This window comes from Vulpes vulpes, chromosome 3, assembly GCF_048418805.1.
Source record: "Vulpes vulpes isolate BD-2025 chromosome 3, VulVul3, whole genome shotgun sequence".
NCBI lineage: Eukaryota > Metazoa > Chordata > Mammalia > Carnivora > Canidae > Vulpes > Vulpes vulpes.
This window is the reverse complement of record NC_132782.1, coordinates 109,244,952-109,257,888: the sequence shown is the minus strand read 5'-3', so window position 1 is coordinate 109,257,888 and position 12,937 is coordinate 109,244,952. Positions and strand designations below refer to the sequence as shown.

Sequence of the window (12,937 nt, the reverse complement as noted above, 5' to 3'; positions counted from 1 at the left end):
CACAATCAATATTCGGTGAGCACACATCATGGGCCACAGTAAAAAATGACTCCATATAGTGTTTATCATTGGGGTGTTCGTGTTCTAGTCAGAGAAGTAGGTAATCTGATAACAAAATAATATATATGGTTAATAAGGGCTCATGAGAGGGGAGCACAGGAGTCCAGGTGCTTAGAGGAAGCGTCTGAAGCAGCCTGGTTTGGTTTGATTTGGGGTTGTTGTTGGGGTATAGGGCCCTATTCACAGAGCTCGTCTCTCTGGTTCCCACCCAGACTGAGAGCACAGGCAGTTAGAACTCCCAGCGAATTTCACTTCTCTGTGCAAGCGCTTGGCAGGTGCCCTCTGGGGCTGGGCTCTCTTCAGACCTTGACCCTGAGAGGCCATTGAGGGCTGAAGTATGGCGTGCAGGATATGGAGTAAAATACCTTGGGTTCTTTTCCTGGCTCCACCATCTCCTGGCTGTGTGACTTTGGACAGGTGACTTAACCTCTCTGAGCCTAAGAGGGTGGGATCAGTGGGATCAGATGTGAGAAACCCCTAGCCCGATAGCAGGGTCAGAGTAAGACCTCAGCACGGTTTGATATTCAATATCCTATTCCAGATCCATTAGCCAATTCCACACAAGGCTCATAAGCAACCAGTGGACAATAGTGTTCAGCATCAACCATTTCAACTTGGGATTGGGGAGGGGCGAGTGGCCTCACACAGCAGTGGTCCTTATTCAGGGGTCCAGGGATGTCTGTGTATCCTTCAGGGAGTCTGTGAACTTTATATCCACAGGTTCCAGGGATTAGGGTATTATTAACATTTTGAAGGGACCATTTTTCTGCCGGCTAAAGGTATCTGTTCAGCCCATGGCTGGTACGACTGGGGAACGGAATGTTTAATTAAATTCAACTTTAATTAAAATTTAAACACTGACACTTGATTCAGTTATTAAAAGCCTTTTAGGTGTGTTTTGAAAATCTTGGCTATTCAACTGTCAATTTTTCGAAGTCTAAATATAGATAAGGTATTTCCAGTGAAAATGGAGTCTCCATGTTGAGATGATGAGCCATTAAGTACAAATTACATATAAGATCTCAAAGACTGGGGCACTTGGGTGGCTCAGCGGTTGAGCGTCTACCTTTGGCTCGGGGCATGATCCCAGGGTCCTGGGATTGAGTCCCATACCCAGCTCCCCACAGGGAGCCTGCTTCTCCCTCTGCCTGTGTCTCTGCCTCTCTCTCTGTGTCTCTCATGAATATGTAAGAAAAATCTTAAAAAAAAAAAAAGAACAGATTTCAAAGACTTAGGGGAAAAATAATTTAAAATTTCATTTACATTAATTACATATGAAGTACTAGTTTTAATAAATTGGATTAAAATAAATATATCCTAAAAATTAATTCCACATGTTTCTTTTTACTTTTCTGAAATGTGGCTTCTAAGAGCTTTGAGATATGTATGTGACCCCTGTTTCATTTTATTGAAAGGGACTGCCCTAAAGCACATGATCACCGTCCTTGAACTGTATCTAGTACTTGGTTGTGAGTACATGTGTTTTTAATTTCCATCGTGTAAGAGAGGAAAAATAATTGTCCCTGTGTTCTTCTAGGTTCTTGGCTAAAACACCCCCTGATAAAAGAGAGATTAACAGGAGACGAAGAAATAGGAGCTTAATAAGAGGTATACCTCCTGTAGACGTGGGACCTACCCAGGAAAACCAGCTAACTCCCTGGAATGGTCTAAGCCACCAGCTTGAACACCATCTCCAGCTAAAGACAGAAGATGTTGACTAGCTGGGGGGCTAGTCATCGATGGGTTTATCTGGAAAAGCACAGTAATCAAGGGTGAGGTTGTTCTCCCCATTGAGGCCATTGTCTTGCTTTTGAAGAGTTTCTAGAGATTTAGTTACTTTCTTTTCCTGCGACCTCCAGGAGGGAGACACCCCTACAAATGGAGAATTTCCTTATAAATGTAAATTTCTCTTACAAAAGGGTAACTTCTAGTCTTTTCTGAGCTTCTCCTGTGTCTGCTGCTTCTCAAAAATAATCATCCCAAAAATAACCCTCATGCCAAAGAGGCATATTTCGGGGTGGCAAAATATAATTTGGTACTGTTCTCGTTTTATTTCTTGTGGTTGTCTCCCCCACTACAGGCGCTCAGCACTGTGCTTCCAACCCTCCAATTTCTCTCTGAATTCTGATTTCTGCTGACAGCTGCACCGCATTTTACTCATCCGTCCTTGTGATGGTCACCTGTGTCGCCTCCAGCAACCTGGGACCACAGACAACTCTTTATGGGATCTTTTATCCCTTCTTGCATCTGAGGAGACAGGCTCAGAAGGGTTTAAGGAGCTGGGCTAGTATGTGACAGGCCTAGAGTTTAGGTCAGAGATATCCAGGGACAATTATCTTTTGCCTGTGCTCCCATGAGTTACCTGGTCCTCCCTGAAGATGGGCACACAGGTGAGCTCAGGAATTCCTCATGGGCTCAGAGAGGAGACGTGGGGCGGGGCCACACTCTCAAAGGCACATACAAAACTCTGCAGATTCTCTCCAACAGTCATCCCTGGATTGGTCGATATCAAAATCCAATTTCACTAGGATTAGCCTTGGGTTGCTCAGAGCTATTCATTGAATTAGGAACGATTATAGCAGAGGGAGCCCCGCGGTTCTTTATTAAGGTCTTTGCGGAAGCACTAAGTGATCTTCAGGAGATTAAAGTGCCAGTGGTGTTTTCTTAACATTTATAACCTGCGCCGATATCTGGGGAGTTTGTTTATTAGGAAAAATTCTGTGGCACACATCCTGCCTCCTAATAGGGCCTTCGAACTGGGCCAGAGCAGAAGCTGGCTTTGCCGTCCTAATGAGCTTATTTGGGAACCTCTGCCAAGTGCTGCCTGGAAACCCACCTCCTGAGGTCAATGGACTTCCCATCCGAGTGGGGTCCTGCAGCCTCGTCTGCATGATGAGGAGGCTGCATCTGAGAGCTGTCAGTGTCGGTGGGCTCCGAGAAACGGATGACAAAAGCGAATGGTTATTAACACTGTTCGTAATAGGAACAATAGGTATCCCCCGTGTATTCATGGGACTTACCTGCCACGACACTTTGCTTTCTTACCCCACTCAGAAGGGCCCAGCAGACAGGCATTTATCATTTCACCCGTATGCAAACAAAGAGCAGGAGCTGTGATGTTAGCCCTCCTGCAGCTCACTTGTAGCAAAGCCATCGATACTCACCGAGAACGTACTGTGCACTCTGGGGTATAGTTCTAGATGGTGCAGTTTTGCCCTCCCAGGGGGACATCTGAACCCCAGATTTGTCTTGGTTGTCTCGCTCACTGTCATATGGTTGGTGGAGGCCAGAAATGCTGCTGAACATTTTAGGGTGCTCAGGACGGCCAACACCAAAGAATTAAGCAGCCCCAGTGTCAGCATTTCTGCTGCTGACAAACTGCTGCGGGTGGCGCAGGGCATGGTAGGGACAGAACAGTGGATGGAAACTCCCGGGTCTCTGTTCTCATGGACTTCCACATTCTGGTGGACAAGACAGTTTCAACATGGTAGAAACTAACAGAAGCCTCTAATACAAAGGCAAGAAGGGGTATGTGCTATAAAAAGAGTGAACAATTAGGGAGACAGGAGACGCTGACGGTTGTGATAACAGGGCCAGTGAGGACTTCTCTGGTGGGTGCTGTTGGGGCAGAGAGCTGGTGGGCAAGAGGGGGCAAGCCACATGGGCATCTGGGGAGAGAATTTTCCAGGCAAGCCCAAGGAAGAGAGGATTTTCCAGGCCAAGGAGGAAGAGGTGTGACACCTGAGGAGGGAGCGTGCTGTGTGCGTGAAAGGAGGAGGCAGGTGGCCAGTGAGTTAGGGAGGGGAACCTCAGGAAGCAAGGGGGTCTGGACCGAAGCATGCTGGATCTCACAGCCCAGGGTGAGGGTCTGGACTGGAGCGTTCTGAGAGGGAGAGTGCCCTGGCCGTTCTACTTCTACCTCTCGCACCCTTTGTTCTCTCAATCTCTCGTCTCTGAGCGAGCAGACCAGGGGTCATTTGCTTGGTCTTTCTCTTCTACCTTCTGATCTCCCAAACATGGTTATGAGGCACCTTTCCGACTCAGCTGAGTCCCACTTTTGGAGCCAAAATGATACTTTAGAAGAATCAGACAAAAAAAAAAAAAAAAAAAGAAGAAGAAGAAGAAGAATCAGACACAGGTAAATCAAGAGTGGTTCTTCCAGCTGTTCATTCTGAGTAAGCCTTGATATATACTGGTCTTCAGGGGTGTAACTACCAACCAGGTAGCCCCCATTTTTTGAGAATACACATTCTGGATGTGCAATTTCTTCAGCAGCTTTCTCAGCATTTTCTCATTATTTTATTTTTGTCCTTAGAAATTTCACTCTGTGTGTTTGCCATAAGTTTCATCGACCTTCTCAGGGATGCTGTGACTGCTTATCCACCAGTGTGAGGTGCAGTGTTAGCTTCAGGGAACTCACAGACCTGTCCTTATTTTGAGAGTGTTGGCTGCCTTTCAGGAGGCTGGTGGAGGGCCTCTCAGCCCAGCGAAGGGTGTCGTTACATCCAGAGGTAGGTACACCAAAGCAGCCTGAGAGCCCGGACTGGGGTGAAGGGAAGACTCAACATCTCCTCGATGTAGGTAACTCATTAGAGTTCCCAGTGTGACCGATGGGACCCTAGGACAGCTCAGAGAGGGACATTCTCTCTCCTCCTAGACCTGGTGTGAGGCCAACCTTTGGAGAACCTCATGCCACTTCAGTGGTAGAAAATGCATCCACCGCCTTGGTAACAGCTACTCATTCTATGTGCACTTCAGGTTTGTCCACTTATTTAGAAGAAGATTACGATGGTGGATTGAATGTGGCCTTCAAAACATGTGTTCACATCCCATCCTTCGTAAATCCATGAATATGACCTTATTTGGACAAAAGGTCCTTGCAGATGTAATTAAGGATCCCAAGATAAGATCTAGGGTGAGCTTTACAATTTTAGGGTGACCAATGCCCTTATAAGAAGAAAAAGGCAGAGGGAGATGTGAGTCCCAGATGCAAAGAGGGAAGAAGGCCATGTGAATTGGAAGACAGAGATTGGGGAAAGGCAGCTTCATGCAAAGAAGGCACCAGAAGGTGGAAGAGGCAAAGGTGGGCTGTCCCCTGGAGTCTACGGAGGGGGTGTGGTTCTGCCAGCACCTTCACTGTAGATGTCTGGGCTCCACAATCATGAAGGAGTATATTTCCGTTGCTTTTAGCCACCATGTTTGTGGTAATTTCTTAGGAGGTTAATGTAGGGACCTAAAACCCAGGCTTATCCCAAATACGTTTTCCCTGACAGTTCCCAGCAAAAGGGAAGACAAAAGCTCTCACCCCAATATACCCAATAGGGGAGTCAGTGAGGACCATTCTGGAAGGCTTCACCCCTCCATGCCCCAGACTCTGTAGTGGGCCTCTGGATTCTCATGCTCTCTTCCCTCTCCTCTCCATTCACCCGCGATGTCAGAAACACTTTTGGTTTGTTTTCCATTTTACGTGTTATCTTTAAAAATTACTTTAAATACACAGGTATTCCGACATAACAATTTATGAGCATTTGTACACATGCCCGCACTACAAAATGATTAATTGAGCGTTGTATGTTTTTATCAAAGGAAACAACGTGAAGATTTCTCCAAAGTCCTGTTTGACTAAAGATGATTAATTTTAATTTTCACATGAGCGGCATAATGCTATTAATCATTTAATATGTTTAATCATAATCTCTGTAATTCCTAATTAGGTTTATTAAGCTGAAACATCCAGCAGTTATATACAAATCCAAATCTAAGTTTCTTTCTTGGGATGAGAAGGGGCTTGCTTTAATTTGCATTCGAACAGCAACTCCTAACTGGAGGGAAGAAATGGACTGCAAGCTAGGGTCTCAGCTGCTGAGTCTGCAAACTTAGAGTCTTAGGTCCGAGTACCAAGATCCCAGCCGCGTGATTCAAGGACATCTCTGGGTCTTGGTTGTGTCACCACACCTCATGTCACCAGCAGAGAGAACACAGCTCCTTGCTTTGTTTGGGCCTGGGTATTATAATATCATATGCGATTATCACTAGAAGATGCAAAGTAGGTGGACCATTCACTCCTTCACTCATCACTTTATTGATATACTCGTCATCCCTCCCCCTGCTCCATCGGTGACTCAGCCAACCATCTGACCTGCATGTATCATTTGTCAACCGTGGCTCAGCCCTGGTGTCAGGTGCTGGTCACATCACACCCTGTGACGATCCATAAGTGGCCCCTCTTCATTTTTATCATAAAATATACACTCTTGCTCTGCACACAGGACCCTTTGTGATCCTACCCCTGCCACCCCCCACAGTGTGCTGTTCTGACTGTCCTTCCTGCACATGACCAGTGACACTAAGGTGAACGTGTACTTACTAAATCCAGACCCCAATTTCACCTCAACGTCTTTGCCTGTGCTTTGCCCTCGGCTGGCACAGCATGGGCGCCCTTCCTCTCTGCCATCAGATACCTCCCACTGAAAACGCAAGCTCCAGAACTGACAGGCCTCGGAGACCATCCAGCTGTGTGGTGTGCCTCTGCTTTAGGTTTACTGGGCCCTCTGTGAGTCACTCTGATCCCAGCCTCACGACTGTCTTTCTCCTACTTCCCTCTCTTGCACTGAGCTGGGAACTGCGTGTGTTCAGAGGCTAACTTATGTGTCCAATATATAGCAGCTGCTCAGTAAAAACATGTTTAACAAGCAAATGAGAACCTTTCCTCTCTCTGTTTCCTGAGAGAGGCTTTTTCATTCCTTGTTTTTGACATTTTGAGAAAAAGTCACCATCACTCGAAAAAATTCATTGCCTTCCATTTATTGAGTTCATGTGCCAAGAACTCTGCCAGGTTGGCCTATATTATCACGTTCGGTCTTCACAGAGCCTTAGAAGGTGTGCTGTATTGTTATTACTCATTTTCCAGGTTAGAAGAATGTCACCATCCTCCTTCTTTATTCCACTCCAACAACAAAGACAAAATGACCAAGCTCAGTGTTGTCATTGTCATGATGTAGCGCTTCAGACTTGCAGAGGTCATCCTTCTGATACCAAACCAGCTTGGAAGAGCAGCCACTGGGAGATCTTGACTTCAAAATACCATTCAGGGCAGCCCCGGTGGCGCAGCGGTTTAGCGCCGCCTGCAGCCCAGGGCGTGATATGGAGACCCTGGATCGAGTCCCACGTCAGGCTCTCTGCATGGAGCCTGCTTCTCCCTCTGCCTGTGTCTCTGCCTCTCTCTCTCTCTCTCTCTCTCTCTCTCTCTCTCTGCAGCTCTATGAATAAATAAATAAAATCTTAAAAAAATATATTAAAAAATGCCATTCAGGGGGTATTAGGAAGGAGAATGCAAATGAAGTCTGCCAAGAAATACAAGAATTGGCAAGAAAATCACTAATTATGCCCATGTCATTGTGGTATATACGATCTATAAATCACCTTTGTATATAACATTTCTATTTATATGTATATATAAAAAATATAATTTATATATATGTATGTACATACATATATTTCACTTTATGAAGTTGTCTTCTCTGTGTCTTTATTATCTTACACCTGCTTGGTTGCTTTGATGGTTTTGTCCCAGTGATATGCTTCTGCATTGTTTAAAAGTAGGTGAGGCCGACCCCTTCCTCATAAATTACATGGGCTTCCACATAGGTTTTCCATTATAGTTCTGGAGAAGCAAGTAGCTCATGTGGATGGCATCACCTGCCACCCAGAGGCAATAGATGCTAATTGCAGAGAAAGTATCTAGAAGCATCTATAGAACCAAGAGTATGGGAATGGCTATAATGATACCAAATATTACTATGACTTTTCTTCTAGTTTCTGCTTATGTTGTGCTGATATAATATCATGCTTTCCAAGACTTTTATTATGCCAAGAGTGGGAAGCAGAGTAATGAGTTACGCTAATAGCGTAGCCTTGTCGACACCAAGATAGTCCATAGAATATCCTGGAGGTGTCTAGATCCATGCTGTCTGACCTGGAAACCACTAGCTATGGGTGGCTACCAAGGACCTGAATTGTGGCTAGTGTGAAGGAAAAACTGGATTCTATATTTTTCTTAATGTTAATTCATTCAAATTTAAATAGCTATGCAAAGTCAACTGTAATGAACGGTATGGACGTGCATGACCAAGAAATCAGAAGATAAAACCTTAAAAAAAAATTAAGTCAATCAGATGGCTACTTGGACTGCAGAACACCGAACAGCCTTCTCAAATGTTTTATTACATTTGCTAACGTTTTATCTGGACAGTCGCAACAATTATGTAGGCATATCTTAAGATTTTGATTAAGGGGATATACCCTCTCCTACCTTTAATGAGGAGGTTTTCTCTGATTGCCTCTTAAAACTCCCCAAACACCTCATGCCAACTACCCCTCCCCCTGCTTTATTTTTCTCCACGGTGCTCTCCTCCTACCAGTTCCGAATGTATTTATTAATAAGCTTATTGCCTCCCCTGCCCCCGTAAGAATCATGCTCCATGAGGGCAGGAAGTTTGTCTGCCTGGGTGTTAAATAAATACTCGTTGAATGAATGAATGACCCAGCGGCTCCTTCCTTGTCCTTCTTCCTTTGTTCCAGCATTTTCCTACCATTCAGGGGAAGCAAAAGCACTGGAAAGAGCACACAGGTCCACTCAGAGCCTCTTTACTCTTGTCCTTTTAGCAGACAGACGATGCGGCACCAACGGATGGCCAGGCCCAGACACAACCTTCTGAAAACACAGAAAACAAGTCCCAGCCCAAGCGGCTGCACGTCTCCAACATCCCCTTCAGGTTCCGGGATCCGGACCTCCGACAAATGTTTGGCGTAAGTAGTGCGTTTCTCCTCTGCTGTGCCCACTCTGGGGCCCCTGGAGCCCTTTCCTCCTCATGTAAGTCTTTGGTATTTATAACATGAAGATGAGATGTTTGCATGGGGGAAAAGAAAAGCATTTAAATCCTAGTCTGTAGGTATAGTGGGGCCAGAGTCTCTTTATGATTTTGGTGTAAGCGTCTTTGTATATGTTCACCATGTTCCCATTTGCCAAATGGTCTTCTAATTAGTAACTGGAAGGTCAAATGGGAAATGAGCTCCCAGGAGAAATAGCATTGAAAGGAGCCCATTGACGATACTAAATCGAGTAGCTCAGGGCCCCAAGTCATGACTGAAATAAACATTCTGTGTCCTTTGAGCTCTTCTCTCTTTTGTACGTGCCACGGTTATCATGCCATATTCCTACAGACCTCACTCTTTCCCAGGCACTGGGCATTTAAGATTTCAGAGGCAGCTTTAGAGATTAATGAGTTCTGCATTAAGCTTCATTGAAAAGCAAAACAAAGAAAGCCAGAGATTTCTAAGTCTGACTTGCCTCCTGCAGTATACATTCTCCTGGAACCGATGATGAGGATTCAGAGGTCCTGTGCCTCTGAATGGTTCTAGAAGCATCTCTAGATGCTGTGATGTTCTGTGCCACAGATGACAGCCTTGCCCAGGTACCATGATTGAAACACAGAGCAGGGCAGAAACCACCATCAACCAAGAGAAAATAGATGATAGGGTTGCTTCCTCATGGGACATGATGACTCGGATTCTTTTTCTGGACGAAATCTTGCCCTGTCCACCTTGAGAAGGAATGAGTTAGCCACGTCTTCGGGCTCAGTTCCGTCAAAGGACAAAACTCTGACAGGGCTTAGATAGCCTTAGCTTTTTAGGGTTTGGGGCTTGGTTTGGTTTGGGTTGGGTTGGGTTTGGTTTTTGGTTTTTCAAATGTAGTCAGCCTATTTGTCTGTGACATCTATCCTAGCGTTGATGAGAGGTATCTGTGGATTCTCTGAACAGAACTACATCTTTAGCATTTGACTTAGAGTAAAGGTTGGCTACCTGGAGATTCTTCTAAGAGTTTGTGGACGGATGCAAATGTTACACAAGGAATAAGAAGAGGCAAAACTTTACTGCCTAATCCCGGCCAAAACAGACATCATTCCCCCAATGAGAAGGGGAGCTCTGGTTCATCACTCTGCGATTGTGGGGTTAGCTTGCTTGCACCTTTTATTTCTTTAACATGCATGATGTTTATCAAGTCCGCATCTGACACAAAGGCAGAGCTAGCGTCCTAATATTCAGATACCCAGACTTGAATCCTGACATTTCAGAGGAAAAGGTCAGCTTCTGCACTTTTATCTCTCTCGTTTGGTAATAACCTTGAGTTGAGCCCTCTAACTCTTGCAGAGTAGAGATACCCTCGGGCACTCTCAGGTCAAAGATGACTTTGAAAAGTGCAGAGCATTCAAAGTGAAAGTGGAGGTTAAGTGTGTATAAAGCAGTGAGACCAGGTTTGAATGATGGGCAGCCAGAGGAATTAGATTCCTTTTGCCATGTCAGGTTAGAAAGCCTTGCTCTGCGGTCCATCTTTACTCGTCAGGTGTCACTGGGATGTTGGCTTTGAATTTGGCCCTCTTAATGACCATCCTGGTGTTCTTTCTTGGTGTCACTCACTGCAGCCCACCCTGAGGGCGCTCTTCCCTCCCTGGTCTTCTCGGTTATCTTGAAAGTCCCCAGAGGGCTACACGGCTGAGTCAGAGGGGTATTGGCAATATCCACAGCTGGAACTCCCCAAGACAGCACCCTTTCTTGCACGGATATCTGAGGCTCTCTGTTCTTACGGGGCGAGGGAGGGGGTGCAGAGCAAAGTGTCAAAGATCGAATGTACTACCAGTTTTCAAGCCATGATCAAAATTGACTGGTTTCAGAGCCAGTTTCTGTAAAAATCATAATTTTCAAGCAGCTGACAAGACGTCGACTTGACAAGATGATAGATAAGCTTAGTATCCATTAAGAAAATGCAGCATACATTGAGTAATATTGAAATTAATTTCATTCATCACAAACAGCATCTGGGTTCATTTTAAAGGTACAGAAGAATTTTTTTTTTTATGAGTTTCAGCTATAAAAATTTTCAGGCACTTACAGGTTCCTGGATTCCTTGTAATAATGCTGAGGCCTCCTTAGTCTACAAGCACTATTCTGACAAAATGGAATTGAAATACTAAAAATCTCTTCTTCCCAGCCGAGCACTGGGAAGGCAATCCCATTCTGGTTATGTGATACATTTAGTGGCATGAATCATGTTGAACAGCATCTGTAAACATTCTGATTGGCTTCCCACACAGTTGAGAGAATTAAGTGTGGTTTCTTCTTTTAGGTCACAGTCACTGTTAGAAGTGACATTTTGATTCCAGGCAGGTCTTTTCCAAATCATCTGGACATGAGATTGCTCCTCTCCTTCTGTTGCTCTATTTTGCGTTGGCCCCTTCACTTTGGCAGGGGCTAGAATGGGGGGTGATTACAGAGAAAAATCCTGAAAGAGATTTCTGTGCTTTTCTTCTTTGTCTCCTTTTGTTCAGTGCAGCCATGGAGATCTGAAACCAAAACCAAAACAAGACAAAAAGGGAAGCTCCTTTCCCAAACTGCCTAAAACCTTGCTGTGCTGGTAACCACTTTTGTAACCATTAATAATTTAGCTGTGAAGTTTGCAATTTCTGCAGGCCTAATGGTCAGTGTAGGTACTTCACATTTTGTTTTTAATTTGTGGCTTCAGGGCCTATTTATTACAATTCTGGTGACCTTTCTTCCATTATATTTTTTCAGTAGTTGATATTCTTCATTTCTTCCTCCTTTGGAAGCATTTGTTCTAGTGGTTGGCATTAAATCTTCTAACTATTCAGAGATTTCCTTCCTTCTTTCCTTCCTTCCTTCCTTCCTTCCTTCCTTCCTTCCTTCCTTCCTTCCTTCTTTCCAAGATGGAATATTTCTTTTTTTTTTCTTTTTTTTATAAATTTATTTTTTATTGGTGTTCAAAGATGGAACATTTCTTGGTCAAGAAGTTTTGTGGCCCTGGTGGAGTCAGAGTCTTTTCACGCCACCAGTTGGGGCGTGAGAGAACAGATCAGGGGCGTTGGTTCTGGATGTTTCACTGGAAGAAATGTTGGTTCTGGCCTGGCTACTTCATTCTTGAGCTCTGTCCTCATCTCAGGGAGCATTCATGAGGGTGTGCATCTTTTCTGTTTGAATTGTTGACGATCTCATGAAAGGAATGTGTGGACTTCCACCAGATTGATTATGATGGCTTGCTTTTGGACAGAATGGTTCTTTAACCTAACATTTAAAATTTACACACACCTGGGTTTGGGGTGAGAGAGGTGGTTATGATATTTCCAGACCACTGACATGACACATTGCATCATAGAACTGTTTTCAGAAGCCAGCTACTCAGTGAGTGTAAGATTCAGATTTGCGCAGTACCCCTGTTGACATCAAAGCCTTGCTTTTGTTATCAAAATACAGACCCTCTGGGTGTGAATGTGATCGACTGAAGTCACTCATTCTTGTCACCCAAAAACAGGTCACGTGACTTTCAGAACATGCAAAAGAAGTTTTCACAGTCACCTTTTTAGTAATAACATAGAGATAGTTGCACCTTTGGCATTAATGCCAAATTCCATGCACCATGCTGTTATAACTAGTGAAGTCTTTTTTTTTTTTTTTTGGACCTGGCATGGTGCCTTCCATTTCTGCATTCCAAACATGAAGCCAATCCTAGGAAAACTGAGATGATGCCTTTTTCTTTGCCTGCGTGTGCTCTTTGAACTAACCTTTACTTTCATGTTTTATGCTGTATCCACTGAGCATCTTCCATAGTTTTTCAGAGAAATATTATTTGATCTGAGAATGTCTCAAAATGCCTGGTACGTACTTGCCCCAGTGCGTCCCTTTAAGCTTCCGGATTTTATTCTTGATACAGCTATTGAGACACCTTGCGTGGATCCTGAGACGTTGTTGAACGCGGCTGCAAATGGGTGTTGAGCAAACTAATGCGAGTTAAGTCTGCGAGTCATGT

General features: G+C 44.5%; 1 protein-coding gene across 50 annotated transcripts in view; it reads left to right on the top strand.

The window, feature by feature from the left end:
• Positions 1-12,937, top strand: part of RBFOX1 (RNA binding fox-1 homolog 1) — a 2,027,925-nt gene that overhangs the window by 1,892,737 nt on the left and 122,251 nt on the right. For all 50 annotated transcript variants that reach the window (XR_012000653.1, XR_012000654.1, XR_012000652.1 and 47 more), the window contains one exon: positions 8,725-8,868. Coding sequence is in view for 47 of the 50 variants with exons in the window: in XM_072753902.1 (XP_072610003.1) it covers positions 8,725-8,868 (144 nt within the window). In the remaining 3 variants the exon portion in view is untranslated. The remainder of the gene's footprint in view (positions 1-8,724; positions 8,869-12,937) is intronic.